Source organism: Apium graveolens, chromosome 7, assembly GCF_009905375.1.
Source record: "Apium graveolens cultivar Ventura chromosome 7, ASM990537v1, whole genome shotgun sequence".
In the NCBI taxonomy this organism is placed as follows: Eukaryota; Viridiplantae; Streptophyta; class Magnoliopsida; order Apiales; family Apiaceae; genus Apium; species Apium graveolens.
In genome coordinates, this window is record NC_133653.1 from 10,846,632 (window position 1) to 10,871,935 (window position 25,304).

At 33.8% G+C, this 25,304-nt stretch overlaps 1 protein-coding gene across 1 annotated transcript; it reads left to right on the forward strand.

Annotated features, from left to right (window-relative positions):
• The first annotated feature begins 9,361 nt into the window (after positions 1-9,361).
• Positions 9,362-13,783, forward strand: LOC141672288 (uncharacterized). The gene is made up of 4 exons (XM_074478859.1): positions 9,362-9,561; positions 11,489-11,587; positions 11,863-12,030; positions 13,365-13,783. Exons 1-4 carry the CDS (start codon positions 9,460-9,462, stop codon positions 13,593-13,595), a joined length of 600 nt encoding a protein of 199 aa, XP_074334960.1. The 5' UTR covers positions 9,362-9,459; the 3' UTR covers positions 13,596-13,783.
• The last annotated feature ends 11,521 nt before the right edge of the window (positions 13,784-25,304 follow it).

Below are 25,304 nucleotides of genomic sequence, written 5' to 3' on the forward strand. Positions count from 1 at the left end.
TCTGCTCTAATCATTCTTTTGTATCCCGTATACATAGATTTCATTCCGGATTTCATGGCACTATGCCATTTCTCTGAGTCAACACTACTCATAGCCTCATTATAGGTCACAGGGTCGTCTTCATCAATGATTGACAACTCATTGTCATTCTCAATGACAAGGCCAAAATACCTCTCAGGTTGGCGAGACACTCTCTCTGACCTATGAATGGGCTGTTCCACAGAAGGTTGTTCAGTCAGAACAGGTGTTTCCACTTAATCCGTAATAGTTTGTGCTTCTTGAACTTCATCAAGTTCAAATTTTGCTCCCACTGTTTCCTTCAAGGATAAACTCCTTTTCCAAGAAGGTAGCATGTCTGGAGACAAACACCCGATGATCGGTGTAAAAGTAATACCCTAAAGTCTCTTTAGGATATCCCACAAAACTACATTTTACGGATCGATATTCCAGCTTACCTGGGTCAACTTTCTTGACATAAGCTGGACATCCCCAAATCTTAACGTGTTTAAGACTCGGTTTCCTTTCATCCATATCTTATACGGAGTTTGAGGAACAGATTTGGAAAGCACCTTATTCAGTAAATATGCTGAGGTTTCCAATGCGTAACCCCATAGGAATACTAGAAGATTTGCATAGCTCATCATGGACCGAACTATGTCTAACAAAGTTCGATTTCTTCTTTCAGATACCAATCTGGAGGCGTCCACTGGGAGACTATACCATTTACTTTGAGATAATCCAGAAACTCTCCATTCAAGTATTCACCACCTCGATCTGATCGAAGAGTTATAATACTATATTTGGTTGTTTCTCCACTTCATACTTATACTCTTTGAACTTTTCAAAGGCTTCAGACTTGTGTTTCGTCAAACACATATCCGAATCTAGATTTATTATCCATGAAAGTAATGAAGTATGAAAATCCACCCATGGCTTGCTTAGACATTGGTCCACATACATCTGTGTGTACCATTCCTAGCAAATTTGCAGTCCTCTCTCCATGTCTACTAAATGGAGACTGCAGTGCCACTATAAAGTGAGATTTTCATCATCCCTTTTCTTTTATTAGTTTGTTCAATCTGAAGTAAATTATGTCACATATATACAGACCATTATTTAAAGCACCACGTCCATAAAGAATATTATCTCTAAGAATAGAACATTCATTATTCTCAATAATAAATGAAAATCCAGCCAAGTCTAACATTCATTCATTATTGGACTTAGGACATATATTCCTTTCACTACACAGTTACAAGATAAATTCTAATTGATATGGAATATAATTCTGCTTCCTAAAATATATCAACTAGTTATCTTTTCTTCCAAGTATTCTATTCTTCATAGAATTCTTTCTTCATGCATAATTCTTCCTATCTTAGTCTCGATCTTCTTTCCTTTCAATCAACCGCCTGTCTTATCTGAAAGTCATCTTAAGTCCTGATATTATCTCCTAATAAATATCTTCTGATCACTTAAGTTATGATAACTTAAGTTCTGATATCTTAAGTTCTGTCTTCAGTATAAGTGCTGATTTCCAGTTAAGAACTGATTTTTCCTGTTAAGTAAGATTTGAAAACTAAACACAAATCATATTACACATGACATTATCAAATATATCTAACAGCCTAAATCATTACACATCAGTCTAGGAAGACGCTCATTAAGTTAACTCTACACTTAATCATTAATCAGTCCTCTAGTCCCTTGATATTCCATTGGCTATTTAACCGACATTTCATCTCAGACATATCATCTTCTATTCTCACACAAAATCATTCTCTCTCTTTTAATTCTCACCATTTTCTTCCTTCATAAAAATGGTTCTTGTAAACATGTTTATGAACTATGAAAACTTCAACGTCGAGTTCAGTTGTGGTGACTGGGAACATGAATGGCACGTCACTGCCATTCCTGATGAGATATGGAACTTGGTTCCACAAGAGGTCCAGACAAATCTCTTGTTCTTTGAGATGGACTATCAACTCCATCTTGATCACTTGGAAGAAGAACGCAAAGAGGCTCTTCTTCAGCAAGAACGGATCATCCGTCTTGTAGTGCTAGTTGTCAGCAGCAGGAGGAACTAATCGATAGCTTTCCTTCTTAGACCAAGGTTGTTAATGTTCACCATCTTAGACTAGGATTATCTTATAATCTTTTGCATATAATCTACAAATTTCATAAAATGTACTCTTTTGATATTTTAATGAAATTTCTTTTGATTGCAAGATTTAGTCTTTGTTTATCTCACATTATGTGCATGTGAATGTTCTCATTGAAGCCTGTTAATCTTTACTTCATCTACTTGAACTGTATTTCTTGATGAATGTTTTGATTAAAATTGTGGTCACTAATAATTTGTGCTGATTTGACGAACAAATGTTGAATTTTGAATCGACATATCCCGAGTTACACTTGAGAAAGTAGAAGCAATTGAGAAAGCTCAAAAGAAGCAACATGCCCAAATCTCCGAGGTTCTGGCAAATCAAGCTTCTCAACAGGCTCAATTGAATGATATTCAATCTTCAGTGGAACTTCTTCTCTCACTTCTACTATCAGATGATGCCAAAAAGGGATAGAAGATAGTTAAGTCCAAATGCTCTAATGATCAAATACTGAAGAAGAAAGATGATGAAGTTGATGACCAGGGAAACCCTAGCAAGGGTAGAGGTCAAGTTCAAAGTAAAGGGAAGAACAACAAGGTTTCTTCAAGAAAACTAATTACTGAAGCAAGCAAATCTTCTACTAAAAAGAAGACAAGTTCTGAAGCTGCTCAAACTCAAAATCTGATAGCAAGTACTGAAATTCAAAATCTGATATCAAGTTCTGATGAGCAAAGTCTGATGACAAAGCCTGATGTTCTGATACAAGGTGGAAGTCAAGATTCTCAAAAGTTCATGCAAACTCTAAAGCTCAAGGGAAAGCAGACTACTGTCTACTATAAGGATCCCAAGATCCAAACACTTGATGAGGAAATTGTTAGAAGATTATTTATGAAGCATAATCCAGGAATGGATTTAGAAAATCTCAAGGAGGAAGAAGCTAGATTTAAAGCTGAAAAGAAAAATCTAAAGCCAAAAGCTTCTGTTGCAAAGAAACCTCCAAGGCCTAAGGTAAAAGGCATTGTGATCAAGGAAAAGTCACAAACTAATGCATCAAAGCCCAAAACTAGATCACAATCTAAGATTGATCCCAAAGACAAAGGAAAGGGAAAAGTTGATGAACCAACCAAGCCACTAGAGACGAAAATTCCTCAAATCCTGATAAAACTAGTGTGCAAAATGGTTCAAGTTACTGATGATAATCTTGCTGAAGATAAAGATGTTCAAACTCTAAAAAGAAAGAAGATTTCTGAAGAATTCAAGACAACCTCTAACAAGGCTCAAGTTGTTCAGAGTGAAAAAGTGCAATCTACAACATAAACATCAAGTTCTGATAAAGTCATCAAGACATTAACCTCTGACAGTGCTCAAGTTGATTTAGACAAGATGGAAGTAGCTGATAAAAAGAAACTTCTGTGGAAAAATGTCAAACCATCAGATCCAAAGAAAAGCCAATTGCTGTCTACTTTCATGACTATTGGGTTAAATGCTAGAAAACCAAGAAACAGGGCTGGGCTAGATTTTGATGAAGCTAAGATCATGAAAGGACATGAAGTTGCTACTAGAGATCCATTTTATTGACTGACAGACCTCTTGAAGATGTTACACAGAAACACCTTGATAAGGTTATCTCTATTCAAGTGGTACTAGATGTTCATAACAAGCACAATGTCAAGGAAAATCTGATTCTATTTCTTGAAGATGGAAGGACATATCAGATGTCAGAATCAGATGTACTAAACAAATCATTGAAAGAACTTCAATTCTTTCATTACCTTTTAGAGGTAAAGTTTGATATTACCAGGAGATGGTCAAACTTCATATTGAAGACCATCAGAGATAAAATAAGAATTTCTAGTTCAAGAGTTACAGAATTCATTCCTAATATTGTTGAAGATAATGGAAGTGAAATTCTAATGAAGAAGAATTCTGCTAAGCTTAAAGTGATATTGAAAGAGAAATGTCTGTGCTACAATAAAGATTCTTCTCATCCTAGGGTAATAAGATTGAATGACGGTTTAGAAAGAAACCATATCTCTACTTTAAGGATTGTAATCTATCAGATTGGAAGTCAGAATGAAGAGATGAAGCAAGTCAAGACTACAGTCTCTCAAGTTCTGAGAATTAGAAGAAAAGATGATATCAAGCTTTGTCAAGAATCATTTTGGATTCAGATTGACTCAGTGAGATTGGTAAAAGCTACAAGGACTGTAAGTTGTAGTTAGTTATCTAGTTAAATTCTTATTGCATTTGTACTTAAATGTTTTTGACATCATCAAATCTATTAACTTGTATATTTTGCATAATTTACAAGTTGAAGGAGATTGTTGGATATATTTGAGATGTCATGTCTAATAAGATTTGTGTTTAGTTTTCAGATCTTAACAAACAGGACATATCAGGACTTACTAAAATCAGGACTTACTAGAAGTCATAACTTAATATCAGAACTTAAGGTCATATCAGAACTTAAGTGCGGGAAGACTTTCATATAAGGAAGGAAGCTGATTTATAGTAGAAGATCGAGACTAAAACAAAAGAAGATATGCATGGAAAGAGTTAGAGGACTAGAAGACTTGTAAAAGATATCTGATTGATATATTTTAGGAGACAGAATTATATTCCATATCAATTAGAAGTTATCTTGTAACTGTGTACTATATAAACACAGACTTAGGGTTTACACTATATGTGTTATCATTATCGAGAAGATTATATATTGTAACCTAACATCTCTTAGTGATATTTGTTCATCACTAAGAGAGAACAACAGTTCTTATTGTAACAGAGTTTATTCAATATACTTGATCTTTGTTACATACTTATGTTAAATCGATTTGATTGTATAAACACTGTATTCAACCCCCTTCTACAGCGTTGTATGACCTAACATTGTGATTGTCGGGCCATCAAGTAGAACGAGACCCGTTATTCAAAAAATGGATTAAAAGATTGTGCTTAAGTGTATCGAAACGAATTGTGGAGTCTAGTGTTATGTGAATATGTGAAATATGTTTGATGCTCCTGTGTAACTGTATGATATCTGATGATTGTGTGTACAAATCTGTGATTTGTGGGATTTAAATGAATTTCATAGATTTTATTGGGTCTTATATATTTTTATAAAATTATAGAAATGTGATCAAGGTGCAAGATTTTTTATTATCTCTAAAATAGTCCAAGGGACTTTCTAACAATGATAGTTGGATTTGTTTGGTTGTTCCGATATATGAAAATCATTTTATGAAGTTTATTTTTACTATTTGGGATTTATTTGTAAAATCCATACTAAATAATTCGTTTGCTCATAAATTATTTTTAAAATATGGGAGAGAGCTAATTTTATGCTTTTTATTTTATAAATGAGATTTGGTACATTTTCTGATTTTATAAGGATTTTTTATATTTTACAAAAGAGAGATTTATAGATTTTAGAAACAAAGAGAGAAAAAAACAAGGTTCTAGAAACTAAATGGCAAATGACCATTTTACCCCTCCACTCACATATATATATCCCTCCTTCCTCCCCCACCTTCTTCCTCTCTTCTCTCGGCTCTCTATCTCATTCTCTCTTTCTTTTTCTCCCTCTCTCGCGAATACTCTCTCTCTCTCTTGCATGCAACATTAAGAACGAGTTGGTTTTTGAAGATCTTATCATCAAAATCATCATCTTTTTCAATTCTCTACACTATACTCTTTTGCATGTAAGTGTTTGATCAAGTTCTACAAAATCCTCTTTTAGATTTATTCAAGAAAATGCAATTTCTTGATATGAATTCAAAGGAGTGCATAGTATACTAGTTGTTTGTGGCTTAAAGGTCTAAAAATTCGAAGGGAGACCCTTGCATGGGCACCCTCAAATTCAACAACCACCGGCCATGACCAAATGGGAGTCGGTGGGTTTGTTTAAGTTTGATCCTTAACTTGGTTTAGTATAAGAATGAGGTAATATAAAGGGCATGCTACTTGAATAATGTTTGCTTGGATTTTTGGTTTTTGAATCAAATTTTATGTTTATAAGTTTGGATATTATGATTGTTGGAAGTTGATCATGTGACTAGTTGGGTAAATGTGGATGCATGTCACTAAACTCTTTATGTATGTCGAATTAGGGAACCTTTTTGGTTCGAATTTTTATAAAAAATTGGTGAAAAGGAATGGTTTTAAGGATGATAAGGATTAACTCTTGATTTGGATCATTAATAAAATTTGCTTGACAGTTTGTTAAGGAGATTATGTCTTACTTGGATTGAATATGCTAAGTTTGATTTGCATGTAAAGTGATAAGTGCTAAATGTTGTGTTAATAGAAAGGATTTGTATTCGAGTTTTAAAAGAACTAAGGATTCGAGTCTTGTATTGTAGCTTTGACTCGTTATGCTAAGTCATTAGTTGTTAATTTTATAGATTGAGATGCATGTTAAGTATTAAAATTGATTAAGTATACTTGATTGATTGATTGGTTGAGATGATAAGGGTAAGCGTGGTACGAATACGTCATGCCCGATTAGCGACAAAGAAGTATATAGATAAGTATAAGGGGTCTAATTGATATGATCTAATAAGATTTGTTGTCGGATTATGATACTATGTGTTTACTTGCTATATGTAAAGTATTGAGATAGTGTGTGATATAAAGAATAAAAAGCTATATCTTGTTACGTGCTACGTGTATGTATGCGTATAAAAGATAAATGCTTATTGTGAATGGGGTAGAAGTTAGACGTTCTGAGAAACGTCGGGAATTGATCAAGTACCTAATTAGGGTTCTATTTTGTATTCTAGATTTGGATAGCAGAGGCATTCATGCTAGTAAAGGGAAGGAAATCTTAGGTGGAAGTAGCTTAGGTTCCATTAAACAGGAAAGCTTTTTGAGGCAAGTAACTCTGCCTTCTATTATAAATTGATTATAGAAAGATTATTGTTGATGCCATGATAGAGTAAAGGATTCTTGTAAAACTTGTTATCGATTCTTGTGAAAACTCTGTTATTGTCCCTTGCGATAAACCTGTTATCAATCCTTGTGATGAAACCTAATAGTAACCCCTTTGTTTCAAGTACGTATATCATATCCTTATATTTTGTTAACTTATGATCCTTTGACCCTAAAGAGAGCCTTATGAACTTTTCACATGTTATATCTTGTTAACCGAGATCCCCTAATATCCTTTATGCCTTGTTACGTATTGTTCTTTGGAACTATCCTTATTACAAACTTATACACTTGTTCAAAGTTTGATCAATACCTTTAGCTTATGATCCATGCTTACTCTCGATTTGTTCACTTTCTTTGAATTCTTAAATTGGACTTAATAATGACTTTCGACTTGAAAGAGTCCAAATGATTTCACTTATCGGTAATGTTAAAACTGAAATTAGATAAACTTTCTTGTATTCCAACACAAAGGTTTTCCAAATAAATTCTTTGAAGATTGGATAGAGACATAAGAGGCTAGTGGGACTAGTACAGTCATATAAGAGGCTAGAGGGCTAGTCCACTATAAGGCTGAAATAATGCTATAGGTACCTTAATGACCGGATGGAGGTCAGTACGGGCTGATCACCCATATTACATTTAAAATATGGATATTTCAATCGAGGGTTCTTTAATATTTTTATAAAAGAGGACATGTATATCTTTAATAAAGCAATTTGCTCAATTTACTTGAAATGAAACAGAATGAGTAGTATCTTCTTTAAAGTTATGAAATTTGATCGAGAACCCTGTCATTTTACTTTGTTATTGATTCTCGAAGCTTGAATGATCGCTTCCTTTGAAATGAGAAACTTCTTGAGAATCTTGTTATTGATTATGATGAATGACGGCTTTCTTCCAAACTTTGAATCCTGAAAGCCCGGAACCTTTTTCAATGCCTTTACCTAGTCGTTAAAAGAATACTGCCACCTAGTTTAGTTTTATTTAGAAATAGAATGGCTCAGTTAATGTTGATTATGTTGATATTTAGAACTGCTATATAGTTACTTGATGAGCGACTTTGCTCATTTATTTGTTTTGATCTAACCATGACAGTTAAGCGAGAAGATGGCCAGACTTAGGCTCACCGCTCGTAAGAGCGTTCTTGACGGTCCCTGCCGTGTTGAGGGATTTCAGTTACCAGATCAGGTAGTTGCTGTGTGAGCACACGATGGTGGGAAGTGTAAAAGTTGAATAAGATACTTTTGGGTTATCCGTCGATTCCAAATCGGAATCGAATAAATTGAATTTACTTATATTCTGGTTGTTAGTTGTAATCTTGTCTCATATATTATCTTGTTTAGATCTTGTTAGTATCGGGGTTTATTATATTTATGCTATTATGATATTAGTTTATTGGTGTGTGGGTCCTCATTTCCTAAACCCGAGATTGAGGGCGTCACAATACGTGAGATCACAATAATTTGTTTGGATAAATTTACTTATGTGCTAATTATATACTAGTTTAAAATTCATATGATGCACTAATTATTTATAATATTTTTATTTTAATATATATTTTTCTATTACATCCTTTGAGTAATTTAGACATTGATATATATTATCGAATGGTTCTTATTTATTTGCGCTCAAATTTAACGAATTTTACTTATAATAATTAATCGATAATCGATCACATATATCATATTTCGCTTCAAATAATATAGTACAAGTATGTAATTTAATATAATAACATAGTCATCTTGTGTAAAAAAAGAAAATTGTACACATATACGCATTGTTAGAATACGCATCACCAAATACGCCTATCATACATACGCATCTTTTTTTTTTTATTTCAATAAGCCATAACTGAAAAAATAAAATAAAATAAAATCAGATACGTATTTGTGTGATTCGTATCTTTTGCAAAAAAAATTAAAAAAATAAGTGAAGACACACATATTTCGAATGCGTGTCATGCGATGCGCATTTGCGTGTCTTTTATAAAGTCGGATACTTTTTTTCGAAATATGTATTCCGTCGATATTTAGACCTATACACTCTGCAACTGAAATTTGGTTTTTGGGTCGTTTGGGTATTTGGTGTATTTTCTCGTAATAAATTATATATAATCATATTATAATAATTTTATATAAACAACTTGATTTTTCGGTTTTATTATAGCAATAACACCGTAACTAAAAAGTTTCCCAAATTGATTTTGGTTACGAGCATTTTCGATTTTTACTGAATTTTATCGCATTTTCTTCCAATTTGATTTTGGTTTTTTTGACCGAATCCCCGTTATAATTACACCCCAGCCTGCCCCACTGCTCACACAAACCACCACTATAATTACAACCCAGCCCTCCGCACTGCTCACACAAACCAGCACTTACATATACATACAATCCATAATAATACATACAGCGAGAGAAACATGGTGAAGTACAGGCTGATGATCGCCGCCGATATGCAAAATGTGAAAATGCTACAGCCTGCCAGAGGTATTGCTCATCCTAGCTTCAATTACTACATCAAGGTAATTTCATCTTTTTATATTTTTTAACCTCTTTTTTTTTTAAATTTTACTTCGTTTATGGTTATACACAGACTTATTGTATGTATTATGACTGTACGGCTAGGTTTTATACTGCATTGTACTGGAATTAGCGTTTGCTTCGTGAATATTCTCGAAAATTGTGTTATGACCGTACGGTTAGGTCATATTGTGCGTTTTTAAGTTGAAATTACTCGTGTTTTTGTGCTTGTTTACGTGTTTTGTACGAGCGTATGGTCATATTATGCGTTTTTAGTTGAAATTATTTGCGTGTTTGTGCTTATTTTCGTGTTTTATGCGAACGCACGTTGTATTGTATGTTTTTTGTTTGAAATTAGCGTTTGCTTCGTGAATATTCAGTAAAATTGTGATATGACTGTACAGTTAGGTCATATTGTGCGTTTTTAAGTTGAAATTACTAGTGTATTTGTGCTTATTTACGTGTTTTGTACGAGCATATGGTCATATTATGCGTTTTTAGTTGAAATTACTCGCGCCTTTGTGATTATTTACATGTTATATACAAACGCACGCCATATTGTGTGTTTTTTGTTTGAAAGTAGCGTCTGCTTCATGAATATTCAGTAAAATTGTGTTATATATGACTGTATGGTTAGGTCATATTATGCCTTTTTTGGTTGAAATTAGTTGCGTGTTTGTGATTATTTACGTGTTTTATGCGAACGCACGTTGTATTGTGTGTTTTTTGTTTGAAATTTGCATTTGCTTCGTGAATATTCAGTAAAATTGTGTTATGACTGTACAGTTAGGTCATATTATGCATTTTTAAGTTGGAATTACTTGTGTATTTGTGCTTATTTACGTGTTTTATATGAGCTTATGGTCATATTATACCTTTTTTGGTTGAAATTAGTTGTGTGTTTGGGCTTATTTACGTGTTTTATGCCAACACACGTCATATAATGCATCTTGTAGGTTGAAATTATTTGTGTTTTTGTGCTGATTTACGTGTTTTATACAAACACACGTCATATTGTACATTTTTTGTTTGAAATTAGTTGTGTATTTATGATTATATGCGTGTTGTATACAAACATATGGTCATATTTTGTGTTTTTCAGTTGAAATTATTTGCTTGTTTGCGCTTCGTTACGTGTTTATAGGCACACACATCATATTGTGTGTTTTTAGTTGAAATTACTCATGTATTTATGATTATTTACGTGTTTTATATTTTTAAACGAACGTATTTACGTATTTACGTCAGATTTTTAGTTTATTAGTTGAAATTACTTGTGTGCTATGCTTATTTACGTATTTATCTGAACGCACTGACATATGGTGCATCTTTTAGGTTGAAATTATTTTTGTGTTTGTCCTGATTTACGTGTTTTATACGAACTCTCTTTATAATCCCCATATTAATGTTTCCAGTGAAAATTAGTTGCAGTCAGTATATAGATTTTACACGGTTGAAAATACTTGCGATTTTTCTATGTGTATTTAGTCACTTCGGCAATAGATTATTTGCGGATTATAAGTGGCGGGGTCTCTGGCTCATTCATTTTTACTTGTTTGGTTCCGATGTATTTTTGCTTATTCTGTTGTGTTACCACTAGAGCTAGGAAAGTAAATTTATGCAGACCTATTATCTATTGTGGCTTGACTATTATGGATTAATTCTCATCTCATTCTTAATTTTCCACAAGGCACATTGTAACTTTGATTAGTTTTACTTTTGTTTTTTACTCTGTTCCCACTCATTTTTCTCTTTGTTATATACCTGCATTGATTAATTAAGCAATTTTTGAAGAGATATTTGCCTACATACGGCTTGCTAACCTCTCCACTGTATCTTGTTTGTATAAGTCGTGATATTTTATAGGCTTCATCGTTGCGGGATAACTGTTGTACTTAAACATAATCCAAATTGGTCCTGTGTTCATAGATGAAATGTGGCAACTGCGGGGAGCCGAAGAAAGAGATTAGTATTAACTCCAAAAAGAAAGTATCTGATTCATGGGATTCCCCTAATCTTGTTATGAAGGTCATCTCTCTCTCTCTCTCACTCTCTCTCTCTCTCCCCCTCTCTCTCTCTCCTCCCCTCTCTCTCCCTCCCCCTCTCTCTCTCTAACTCTCCCTTCTCTCCCCCCCTCTCCCTCTCCCCCCCTCTCTCTCATCACTGAAATTAAGTTTCTAGGGGTTTTCTTTAATTTTTTCTGATTATGCTGGATCTTTTTTTATAGATAAATTCTTATTCCATGAGTTTTTATGGGGAGCAGTTTCTTGCGTTGGTTGACTCTCTTAGGTTTATATTTGCAGTGTAAGCTTTGTGAGAAAGTTGGAACAGTGACTGTCCTCACTGGCAAAGGGAAACCCTTGACTCAAGAACTTAGTGAACATGGAAAATCTGCGCCTTTGATGGAACTTGACTGCAGGGGTTACGAACCTGTTGAATTTATGTTTGGCAGTGGTTGGATGGCTGAATCTGTAAGTTCATCTATACACTAAAATTCGTCACTTCTGCTAGATGCAGGAATCAAATTATATTGCAGGATTTTCTGTTAGTAAATTTTACTGAGCCTGTTACTGTCTATTTGGTTTATACTTTCTAGCCTTTAGAGGGGATCACCTTTCTGATTATGTCTATACCACTGGATTTAGCGTCTGGATCATTTTCCGTAATTTCTTGAGTACAGTTCTATATTACGAGGTTCCTTTATAAAATCATGCAGCAGCTAATTTTAAGCTTGTTTCACTTTCTGTTTCTGATATGACCCTTGTTAGTTATTTCCCTTCACACGATCACTTGTCACTGTCCAAATTCACTTATATGGTATAAATAGTGGCAACGAGCATAAACATAAATGGTGAGCATAACACCCTAGAAATAACATCAGACGTGATTCTCGATCTTCTTGATTTCATGTGACAAAAATGGTTTTGAATCATGACAATTGACACGTGAACTGGAAAAAAATTATTACACCATTAGACCTGTATTTACTCATCAGTTAGATTGACCTATAGAGGCACAAGTATGTGTGTGCCAGTACCGACATATCAGTTATTCTTCAACCTCGTCGAACAGAATTATATCTACAGAAACAGAACAAATTTTGAGCTTTTTAATGTGTGTGCTAGTGATTTGTAATGCGTACTTGGTAATATTTCAAACTTCTTTTGAAGGTTTGTATTTCAATGAGCATTTCCTTCTTGTGCCAGTATCATATATGTTTTATAAGTTCAGAGCTTATATATCTTGATATGACACTAAGCGAATTCAAGGCTTGTAACTATTATATAATTGCTTTACTTTGTCTGAAAGGTGAAAGCATTTGAGGAGATCTATTGTTTAGATATACATCTTCCTTTTTTATCTAGCTAAGTAATCTCCCTACCATATCATGCATGTGATTGTAAAAACCACTCTCTCCAGCCTCCGCTTTTGTTTGGCTGTCACAAACTGTCACAAATACAATTCTAACTTGCTCATCTGTATTTACTATTTGAGTGCTTGTTTGCCTTTTCTTTCCTCTGTGTTTTTATCAACTTGTTGTCTGTCTTCCAATCTTATAGTATATATTTTTGTTCTGTGTGCCTGTGCCCCTTGGATTTTGTTCTTTTTCCTGAAAGTAAATTTAGGAATGAATATAAGCATGTTCTTTATCTATTAATTTTTTCGTTGAGTAAAAACATTCTGCTCATTTGCATTAAAGCATGCTCTTATTTCTCTTTATATATCTCTGAACCTTAAAGTAGGTAGAGCTCCATCTTTAGATGATTAGTTTTGTTATCTAGCTTATGTGTTTATGGCTCTGTAGATTGCAGGGACCAAATTTATGGACATTGACTTGTCTGATGGAGAATTTGCGGAATATGATGACAAGGGAGGATGCCCAGTTGCCATATACAACCTTCATGCTACTTTTGATGTCTTGATGTCAGATTTTAGAGAGTTGCTCCTAGCCTATGAAATACGCAAACTGGAACGTGTAGCATGGGAAGCTGAGCAGCGTCGTGCCAAAAAGGAAGAAAATGAAATTCATAAGTAGATAGTTCCAATGTTAAACCTTACTGCTTTAACTCTAGACGGGATCTGTTCGAAACCCCAACCTTAAAAGGTGAATGTATGAACAACTTGATCTTCTAATTGTTGAATTGAATTTACTTGTAATGGTGAAAACTTAATTTGTGACTTTAGTGACTTAAATGTGTTTGCAACGCAATCACATCTTGGAGATACATGGCTATGCTAGACATTGAGTAAGGATGTCCATGGTTAACAATATGTAGATAAATTTTATGTTTTGATTTTTACAGTGATCCGAGGCTCTCGGGTGAATCTTTAGAACTCCATAAACTTCAATAATGAAATAACTCAAAAGATCAGAGAAATATTTTGAGAGTACAATCAAACAATGTAATTCAGTTAAACTAAGAGTATATTCACGCTGCTTTATAACAATGTATTTCACACGCTGCTTTATTCACGGACTCTAATCACTATAGTTATTCCATGATAGCTAGACAGAGATGTAAGGCTGCGTAGAATCTGAGATAGCAGAAGCCATAGATGTTCAGGAAGCGTTAAGTTGATTTGGATGAGTTATAGATGAATGTCAAGCATTGCTTTCTCAGTTACAAAAACGTAATATTATGTTGTGTTTTATTAAACGGTCATCAAATAAAATGACTCATTTCATTGTGAGACACTATTGTACTTGGAGCAGTAAAGATATTCAGCCCAATTTACTGCATGTAATGATTGATGATTTGAAATGTTAATAAAATTCTACATTTCTTTACTGCATGCAAAAAAGAGACTGTATGTTTGTTCATGTGATACAAGAAAATATATTCACTACACTTTCAAAATATTACCCAATTTAAATCTACATTTAAACATTTTTTTGAAAGAATATCTGCATTAATTGAATGTAATTTAGTATGTGAAAATAATTAATCTTACAAATATGAAAATATAAATTATAGGGAAAATGCTACTTATCCCAAAAATTATTACAAAATTAAAGATGTCCATATGAGATGGAGTTAATTTTGCAAATATAAATAAAAGGGTAGTTTTAAAAATCATTTAGTATATTATATTATAAATTTAAATGAACAAATAATTTGATTATATTATAAATGAAATACTACTTTAAAATAGGGAAATACAACATTAAAATTCCTTAATACAAAAATCATAAAAATTATAAATCATCAATACCTAAGCATTTTTTTTGTCAAGATAAACTAAGATAATTATTGACATATATGACCGAGTGAGCAAACCCAATGGGAGGATAAATTAGCCACTTGAGTTATATCACAATAACAGTGAGTTATGTAACTCGGATAAATTAAGATAATTAAACTCAAATGATTAGATAAAAGAAAAAATGACAAAAATATCTCTTTTTTTAGAGTTTGTGACAAAAATACCTCTTTTTAAAATTTTGGCCGAAAATACCCGTCTAATACGCATTTTTCAGTTGGGTATACTAATACGCATTTTAAAAATGGGTAATTCGTATTAAAAAAAATTGAAAAAGAAATAAAAAAATAAATAAAAAATAAGATATGCATTCACAAAATGCGTATCACCCATTTGATTCTGGTGATACGCATTTGTGACATGCGTATCACATGTTCTTCTTCTTTTTTTTTTTAATTTTTTTATGTAATACCCATTTTTCAGATGCGTAATAGATTTACCCATTTCTAAAATGCGTATTAAAAGGGTATTTTTGGTCATAAACTCCAAAAAGTGGTATTCTTATTACAACTTCTAAAAAAAAAGGTATTTTTGGCCATCATGTTATCCTCTGGAATGCTAGTAAATCTGGAAAGAATTTTATTACAAAATTATTATCCTATTGTTCACCGACTGCGAGTCCCGGCACTGTTTCTAATTCTACTAAAAATCGGAAAAGGTTTGATGAAAATCACATCACAAAAAACACAAACAATGGCCAAGAAAGCTAGTTTAAGATCAGCTACAAAAAATCTTGCTAAAAGTTATTTTAATGTCAAAAAAACTCGAAAACGCACAGTTCTTCCCTTGCCATCGAAGCAAGTTTCTACGAAGATTGAAGGTGTTCGGATGTTAAGGTCCATGTGAGTTGCTGAAATCAAACACCCGAACAAGAAGAATGTTCGAATATGGCTTGGTAGTTACGCAACTCAGGAAGAAGCTGCCAAGGTTTATCAGTCGAAAAAGATGGAACAGGAAGAAATTAATGTCCAGGCTATTGCTAAAGACAAGAAGTCAGTTGATGAGTCTGATGCAAAATCTTTGTCTGATGATCGTGATGTTGCGATGAAAGGCATTGATGGTGGTGATCAGGCAATGGAAGACGTTGTTATCGATGACCAGGCAAGGAAAGATGTTGATCTTAATGATCAGGGAACGGTTAATGTGCTCAAGGAGGTGAAAGAAGAGAATTTGTTTGATGATCGTGATGTCAGGGTAAACGTCGTTGAATTTGATGACCAGGCTAAGAAAGTTTTTACCAAGATTGAAGGTGTTAGAATGAGAAAGGGCAAGTGGGTCGCTGAAATCAAACACCCTAAGAAGAAGAATGTTCGAATATGGCTTGAGAGTCATGCAACTCAAGAAGAAGCTTCTAAAGTTTATCAGGCAAAAAAGATGGAACTCGAAAAACTCAAACTCCAGGCTATTGCACGAAAAGAACAGTTAGTTGATGATCAAGGAGTCGTTAGTGCCCACGTGGAGTCCAATGCAGAGCCCGTGTCTGATGATCCTAATGTTATGATGGAAGTAGTTGATACTGATGACCAGGCGAAGAAAGTGGTTGATTTTGATGATGGAAAAATCGTTGATGTCCTCAAGGAAGTTAAGGCAGAATCTCGGCCTGATGATTGTAATGTTACAATGAGCGTTACTTATTCAGAAGACCAGGCAACGGACATTGTTTGTTCGGATGATCAGGCAGAGAGGAGTTTGAGCAAATGAAGAGTAGTAGAACAAAAAGCTGCAGGTGATATGTTACTGCAATTGGGTCCGATTTTGATAGATAGGTATGGCCGTCTCTTGGGTGAATTTAGCTGGATTGATGAACTCAGAATTTGAATTTTTGTCATTGACAATAACAGAAAGGAATTTTGTATAATTGTCTTGTGTATGCAGTTCTTATTATTAATTGCTATGTACATTATACTTTTGATCATGAAAGTGTTGGGCTTGCTAAGCATGCCTAACTTCACATTAGTATGATATTGTCCGCTTTGAGCCGAGCCCGCACGAGTTTATTTTTGGGTCACTCCCAAAAGGCCTCATATTAGTGAAGTTATCTGGCTACTTATATTCTAGCAAACTGCCCCTCCCACAAACGATGTGAGACAACTCCTAACAATCTCCCCCTTCACACATCGGGCCCGACACTTGTCGATTCTGCCTCATTCGGTGTGACCAGGCTCCCCCTCGACCCATACTGAAAGTCCATCTGGCTATCTGCTCCCCTAGGCCCATACTGGAATGCCCGTCTGCCTTTTCCTTGAGCCCATTCTGGGGCAAGTCCATCTGCCTCTTCCTAGGTCACTTCTGGAGACCACGTGAGATTGTTATGGACCGTCACAACCATAGCTCTGATACCACTTATTGGGCTTGCTGAGCAGGCCTAACTCCACATTAGTATAATATTGTCCGCTTTGGGCCGAGCCCGCACGGTTTTGGTTTTGGGCACCTCCCAAAAGGCCTCATACTAATTGGAGTTATCAAACTTGTTGGGCTTGCTGAGCAGGCCTAACTCTACATTAGTATGATATTGTCCGCTTTGGACCGAGCCCGCACGGATTTGTTTTTGGGTCACTCCCAAAAGGCCTCATACTTGTGGAGTTATCTGACTGCTTATATTCTAGCAAACTGCCCCTCCCACAAACGATGTGGGACAACTCCTAACAATCTCCCCCTTCACACATCGGGCCCGACACCTGTCGATTCTGCCTCCTTCAGTATGACCAGGCTCCCCCTCGACCCATACTGAAAGTCCATCTGGCTATCTGCTCCCCCTAGGCTCATACTGGAAGGCCCGTCTGCCTTTTCCTTGAGCCCATTATGGGGCAAGCCTATCTGCCTCTTCCTAGGTCACTTCTGGAGCCCATATGAGATTATTATGGACCGTTTATAACCTGAAGCTCTGATACCACTTGTTGGGCTTGCTGAGCAGGCCTAACTCCACATTAGTATGATATTGTCCGCTTTGGGCCGAGACCGCACGAGTTTGTTTTTGGGTACCTCCCAAAAGGCCTCATACTTGTGGAGTTATCTGGCTGCTTATATTCTAGCAAACTGCCCCTCCCACAAACGATGTGGGACAACTCCTAACAGAAAGTTTGTAGAATCATGTGTAGTGCAGAACTTGCTAATAATAAAGGTCATGCATATAGAAGTTTAGCTATATAGTTTGTGGCTTATTGGCACTGACCGTGAGCGATATAAGTTACAGTACCATCTCTTGTGCAGTAGTTTATGACATTTGTTGTTATTGTTATAATCAGATCATATGTTATAATCGTCTTGGAATTTCACCATAACCAGTTACCCACCTGCCTTCATGTTTTAATCTAAAGCAAATTAGCAATTCAACTAAAATTCTTTCATTTTTCACCGAGACTTGTACCAGTAAATCATATTCATCAACCCATACTTGCACTAAAACTTTGGTAAAAAATTGTGATCGCAATGATTTCTCTGAACTATAGTGAGTAAACTATCATTGTTCATTTTATAATGGAAGGGGTAAGCCTGCTTTATAATCTTTCAACATTTCAATAACAGTAGTACACAATATTCGTTCTACATGTGCTTTTTATTGTTTAATGTTCTGTTCCGGAAAGAAGGTAAACCGTAACATTCTTTCTAAATGAAACGATTACAGGATTTGATTTCCCTTCCTATAATAACTTACACATATTAAAACTTATTAATAACTATTTACATTGAGAATGAGTAGGATTGAGGGAACAAAAAAAGAAGAAGAGAGTACAATTGTGAAGCACTACTACGTATGTTTACAAAATTATACACAACTAGTAAATTGTGACGGCCTGCTACGCTTTGACATCGTAAAAATGAATAAAATTTAGATATATGAATAAAATTTTAATGTCTGAATAAACATTAATTTTATAAGTCTTATGAATTTATATAAATAACTGATATTATTAATGAAAATTTAAAGTTTTGGTTTACGTATTTATAAGAACCTTAAAAATCAAATTTGCAGCGAACTATAATATATGGATTGCATTTACGCTTTTAAAAGTATTTTTTCATAAATAAACTTATAAGTACCTAATGGTATAGTTAATTTAGTAGTTAAGTATATTTTTTTCGCAGAAAAGGGAACTATATTTCAATCAAGTGGATGATAGAATATTTCATGTACTACCTTTAGGTACACAATAATAATAGCAAGTCATATTACTTGAAATATTTCATTATTCATGCGACCTTGATATAACTTTTGTCAACTACTTGACTTCTGGTCCATGGTGCTGGACTTAAAAGATACATTTACTATCTTTCAATATTTTCAAGCTATTTTAATTTCCCCTAAATCGTCATTAGTTGTGTCACCTGCATTCAAAATAGAAGTGGGGTTTATCTTGATTCACGTGATTTGCAAGCTATTACGTGAGATCGTGGGGTTTACCCAGGACACACCCTACGATAAAAAAATAGAAGTGGATATTCATCTTATGTTATTTTATAAGAAAACAACTGCCCTGCCAATTGAGATCTTATCCGCCATTTCATTTTATTGTAGCATAAATGGTTTTGCTGAAATTGGAAATCAATTTTTTATGTGCAAACCCTTCTGGGGGTTTCAAAAATGGAAAAATTGTAACTGCTTCATTCAATATGCCCCCTTGTATAGTATGTATGTAATTACCTCTACGTGATATCTTTATTATTAAATTATGGCTTTAAAATTTCAGCATCTTCCTGATCAATTTTGTAATGCATGTGGTGATCTAGTAGTATATCGGGTAATCTTGTATGCTCTCGATAGTACTGTTTGTAATGGTATTTTTTCTAAAAAAGAGAAATGCATCTTTCGGTTAGAGTGGTTGGTATTTTCATATGGGTTGACTTGAAACCATACTACATGATATTATTATCGTATGTTGGAGATTCGGAATTTAAATTCAAGATTTTTAACTCCTATGGATTGGAACTACCTTATTCTTTATCCAGAAATGATATTAATTATGATAATATTATAATAGGTCAGATTGTTTCTTGGTATAAATTTGGTGTGATGGAAAATTTAACTTGCCTCCATAATCTCTTGGTGGAAAAAAACATTTGAAGCATGATGACTAGCCAGAGGTTAATTATATAAGGTGTACTGTTATTCACAATTATAAATCTTGATCTGACATTTATAACTTAATTTAGGTGCTATGTCATTTTGCATGTTACTAACTAAATATAAAGGTTGGGTGTGAGATGATTATCCTAGACTATGAATTCATTTCTCAACTATTGGATTGAAGTGGGTAAATCATCGTGCTTGTTTTGATCTGTAATGGGATGAATTCGAGTTCAGATATAACTGTAGGTGAAACAATAGCATTTTGTCTGTGTGATACATTAGGCGGCCCTCTTTCAATGAAGTTCAAAGTTGTCAGATTTCCTCCATCACTGCTGAGTTAACGGTATTTATAATGCTTTTTAATTTTTTCTGCATCATTTTCAGAATTGATTTTATAATTTTTTTGTATAGTGGGAGACATTATTACATCTTACCAGAGATTTTACAAAATTGTAATCTTAAAGATATTCTGGTAATAAGAAAAGTAAAGATATTCAACCCAATTTATTGCATGTAATGGTTGCTCATTTGAAATATTAATAAAATTCTACATTTGTGCCAAAAAAAGAGTATATGTTTGTTCATGTGATACAAGAAGATATATTCCTTTTTTTGAAAAAGCAACACTATTTCAAAATATTATTTAGTTTAAATCTACATTTAAATTTTTATCAAAGTTGATTTTGCAAATATATTTAAAAGGGTAGTTTCAAAAATCATTTAGTAAATTATATTATAAGTTTAAATGAACAAATAATTTGATTTTTTTTATAAATAAAATACTACTTTAAATAAGAGGAAGTAGGAGACTAAAAATACTTAATATAAATTAAAATTATAAAAATTATACATCATTAATACCTATGCCATTTCTTTTGTCAAGATAAACTAAAATGATTAAACTCTAATGATTAGATAAAATAAACCATGTTATCCTCTGGAATCTAGTAAATCAAGAAAGATTTTTATTACAAATTTATCCTATTTACTGTTGTAACTTGGAAAAGGTTTGTTGTACAACAAGAAAACAAGGTAAAACCGACCGGACATAACCGACCGACGTCGATTTGGTCACCTTAAAACCGACCGACGTCAGTGGTCGGTTATATGCCAACTAAACGACACCGTATCGATGACGTGGCACACATAAAACCGACCGTCCACTGGTGCTCGGTTTTATTGAAAAAAACGACACCGTTTTGCTGATGTGTCACTTTTAAAACCGACCACCTACATGTGGTCGGTTATATCCACAAATTCTGCAGGTTAAAACCGACCATATATGGTGGTCGGTTTTGTATAATAATAAAAAATTAATTTAAAGTACAAAAAAAGTACCCGTTATAGAGAAAACGGTGTCGTTTTATTCTTCTGACTAAAACCGACTGCTGACGGTCGGTTTTAACCTATTTTTTTTTAATTTTTTTGTTATATCCCTCATTTCCTGATTTTGGCCAAAAAATTAAAAAAACAGAGGATTGAAGTGGAGGAGTTTCAGAAAATTGTAAGTTATTTCCATATTTTATAATAATGTGTGTGTGTGTGTTTATGTTGATGGTGTATGTATTAAATGTTGTTGTATGTATTTAATATTTTTATTTTTTTATATAATGTTTGTAGTGAGAATTGAATTGTGGTAGTAGATAATTTGTAAGCTAGTTTCATTTATTGTAATTATAGTGTGTGTGTTTGTGTGTTTTATGAAATACATGAATAAATATGAGATTAATGATAAATTATTTGTTAAATATGCTTTTTTTTAATTTTAAAAAATATTATGGTAGATGGAAACCATTGATCGAAGTTGGATTGGTAATCAATTACAAAGCGATAAAATTTCATTGACCCCGTGATATAGAATTGGTGTAGAATTTTTTTTAAAATTTGCTAGCGAAAATGGAATGGAAGATGGTACAATGAAGTGTCCGTGTAAACGTTGTAAGAATTTGAATTGGTTAAAGATTGACGATGTTAGATTTCATTTGCTCGCTAAAGGGATGCTTGAGGGTTATACCGTGTGGACGTCGCACGGTAAAAAAATAGGAAGAAAACGTAGTCGAACATCACATCACCGTTATTGTGTTCGGGAACCTTCGAGAGTAGAAGAACCGGTAGATTTGAATGCGATGTTACATGATTTAGCCGGTGAAAATTATCAATTTTATGAAACTACGGATACGGGAACTATGAATGTAGAAGAAGCTCCAAATGATAGTGCTAAAAAATTGTACGAGGTTATTGTTGAAAATGGAGCACCTATTTATCCCGACAATACAAAGTACACAAGATTAAGCTTTACCACCAAATTATTGGAATTCAAAAATAACTTGCATTGTAGTAATAAAGCTTTTGATAGTTTGCTTAAACATCTTACGGATGTGTTACCAAAAAAACATACATTACCCGAAAGTTATTATGTAATGAAAAAAATTATGAAGGATTTGAGGGTTGAATATGAAAAAATTGATTTGTGTGAGAATGATTGTATGTTATTTTATGGAGATGACAAGGATAAAGTTGTGTGTGATATATGTGGTGAAGATCGTTATCGGGATGTTTCTAGGAAATATGGTAAAAAAATAGCAAAAAAAATCTTAAGACACTTTCCTTTGATCTCTCGATTACAACGCTTATATATGTCGGGACATACATCCGATCACATGAGATGGTACAAAAATAGAGATGTGAAAGATGGAGAAATAAGTCATCCCGCGGATGGAAAAGAGTGGAAAAATTTTGACCGTCGGTATCTTTCATTTGCTCAAGAGATTCGTAACATAAGGCTCGGTCTTGCGACCGATGGTTTCAACCCTTTTGGCCCTACCGGGAAAAAACATATAGTGTGTGGCCCGTGGTGATAGTTGTCTACAATCTTCCACCATCGATGTGTAAGAAAAAGCCTTATATGTTCATGACCGATATAGTTCCGGGTCCAAATAGTATTGGAAAAGATATTAACGTTTGTCTAAGGCCTCTCATCGATGAATTGAAGATATTTGTGGAATACCGGGGTGAAGACATACGACCAATCTTTGAAACAAAATTTTATAATGAGAGCGGCTATTATGTGGACAATTAGTGACTATCCCGCTATGAGTATGATAAGTGGGTGGTCGGGCAAAGGAAAGATGGGATGTCAAGTGTGTCTTGGAAGCGTGCAAGGGTTTCAATTAAAATATTGTGGAAAATGTAGTTTCTATGGCACGAACCGAATATTCCTTGAATTAAATGATCCACTCCGTCAAAAAAGTAATTTGTTTGATAACAAAAAAAGAAGATTGTTTCGTGGTCGTTTGTCCGGTGAGGGTGTTAAGGAATTGCTTGATGGTTTAGTTTTTCCACCACCCGGAAAGACTAATTCGAAGGCAAGGAGTGTCAGATACGGGGAAGAGTATCATTGGACTCATGTCCCAATCTTTTACGAACTCCCTTATTGGTCATCACATAGTTTACGATATTCAATTGACATCATGCATACGGAAAAAAATGTTTTTGAAAACATTTTTTTTACTATTGTTTTAATGCTAAGTTTTTATGCATTTACGTCCGGTTAGGGCAAAAAAAAAATCATAATATTTGACCGTAATATTTCCCAGAAAACCGACCGTCTCCTTGACTAAAATCGACCACCTTCTTGATAAAACTGACCGTCTCCTTAAAGGGGTGGTCGGTTTTAGGTGGTCGGTTATAAGAATTAAATTGGCTTCTGAAATAAAACCGACCACTTTTCACATTTGACCTCGGTCGGTTTTAGCAGTCTTGGTCAAAGTACATTTTTAATACTTATTTTCAACGATCGAACCGTACGGATGTTAATTTCATGTCAAAATATGCTTATGCACAAAAAATTAGCACTTTTGAACGAGTACCATTACGTTTTTATAAGTAAATTAACAAATTTAATTAAAAATTAAAAAAAATGAATTCAATCTGAAAAGTATAATTTTAAAAGGTATATTTAACGATCCAACCGTACGGATGTTAAATTCATGTCAAAATATGCTTATGCACAAAAAATAGCATATTTTAACGAGTACCATTACGTTTTTATAAGTAAATTAGGAAATTTAATTAAAAATTAAAAAAAATGAAAAATATAAAATTCACATGATCGAACCGTATGGATGGACTAACGCGGTGAAAATGAACAAATGTACCAAAAATTAGGCTATTTGAAAAATAGTATAATCAAAATCATATGGAATATAATTATTTCAGTAAGTATGTCGGCATTCTGTAGACAGAATAAGTTGAACATACCATTCGATACTATAAGTATAATTTTAAAATTTATTTTTAACCATCGAACCGTACGGATGTTAACTTCATGTAAAAATATATTAATGCACAAAAAATTAGCACATTTGAAAGATCACAAATACGTTTTTATAAGAAAATTAGCAATTTTGATTAAAAAAGTGAAATAATTAAAAAAAATATAAATTGTGAAATACACATGATCGAACCGTACGGATGAACCGACACGGTAAAAACGAGCAAATGTACCAAAAATTAAGCTATTTAAATAATAATAATCATATTTTTATAAGATTTTTTTTAAATTTAGGGGTTTTTAACCCCTAAACCCTAAACCCTAAAATTAAAAAAATTAAAAAATTAAATACTATAAAACCGACCACTTTGGGTCATAACCGACCACCTAAAAAAATGCGGGTTTTTTTTTGTGAAAAATTAAAAACCCCGCCTAGAGCAAAACGACACCGGTTTGCATGCTGCACAGGGTTCAAGGTTAAAACCGACCGACCTGGTGGTCGGTTTTAAGTGCCAGACGGTCGTTTTTAAGTCTGTTATAAATAAAAAAACGGTTCTGTTAGGAATATATGTGTATTAGTTTGATGATATGTTTAACAAAACACTTAAGTAGAAATCTAGTGTTTGTAGCCTCAACGGATAAGACCATTTTGGCTATCCGTTGATGGTGTAGCTTTACTTAGAAATAAGTTTAGTGTTGTAGCATATTTCAGTCTCTGAATTTGAGATATAAATTCTTAAATATTGAGGGAAATTATAAGTCATGTTGGCTACTAGAGGATATGCAGATAGGAAGGCCAATTGTAAGTATTTCATGCCTTATAATTTTGTATAAATGAAATGGTGTCAACGGATAACTTAAAGACCTTCAACGGATGAGAAACAAAGCTTCAACGGATGTCTCTAAAGCTTCAACAGATAACATCCTTCAACGGATGAGTGCATCAACGGATAGAGCTTCAACTGCTAACACATCAACGGATAAAGCCATCAACGGATGAAGGCTTCAACGGATGTTCTGTTAAATAGCAGTTGACAAGTGGTAGTTGTACCTACAAACAGAGGCACATGGGTTGACAGAGACAACTGAGATGTGGTAGCCTATTTCAGGAACATCAGAAAAAGCAGCCGTTCTACTCTAGT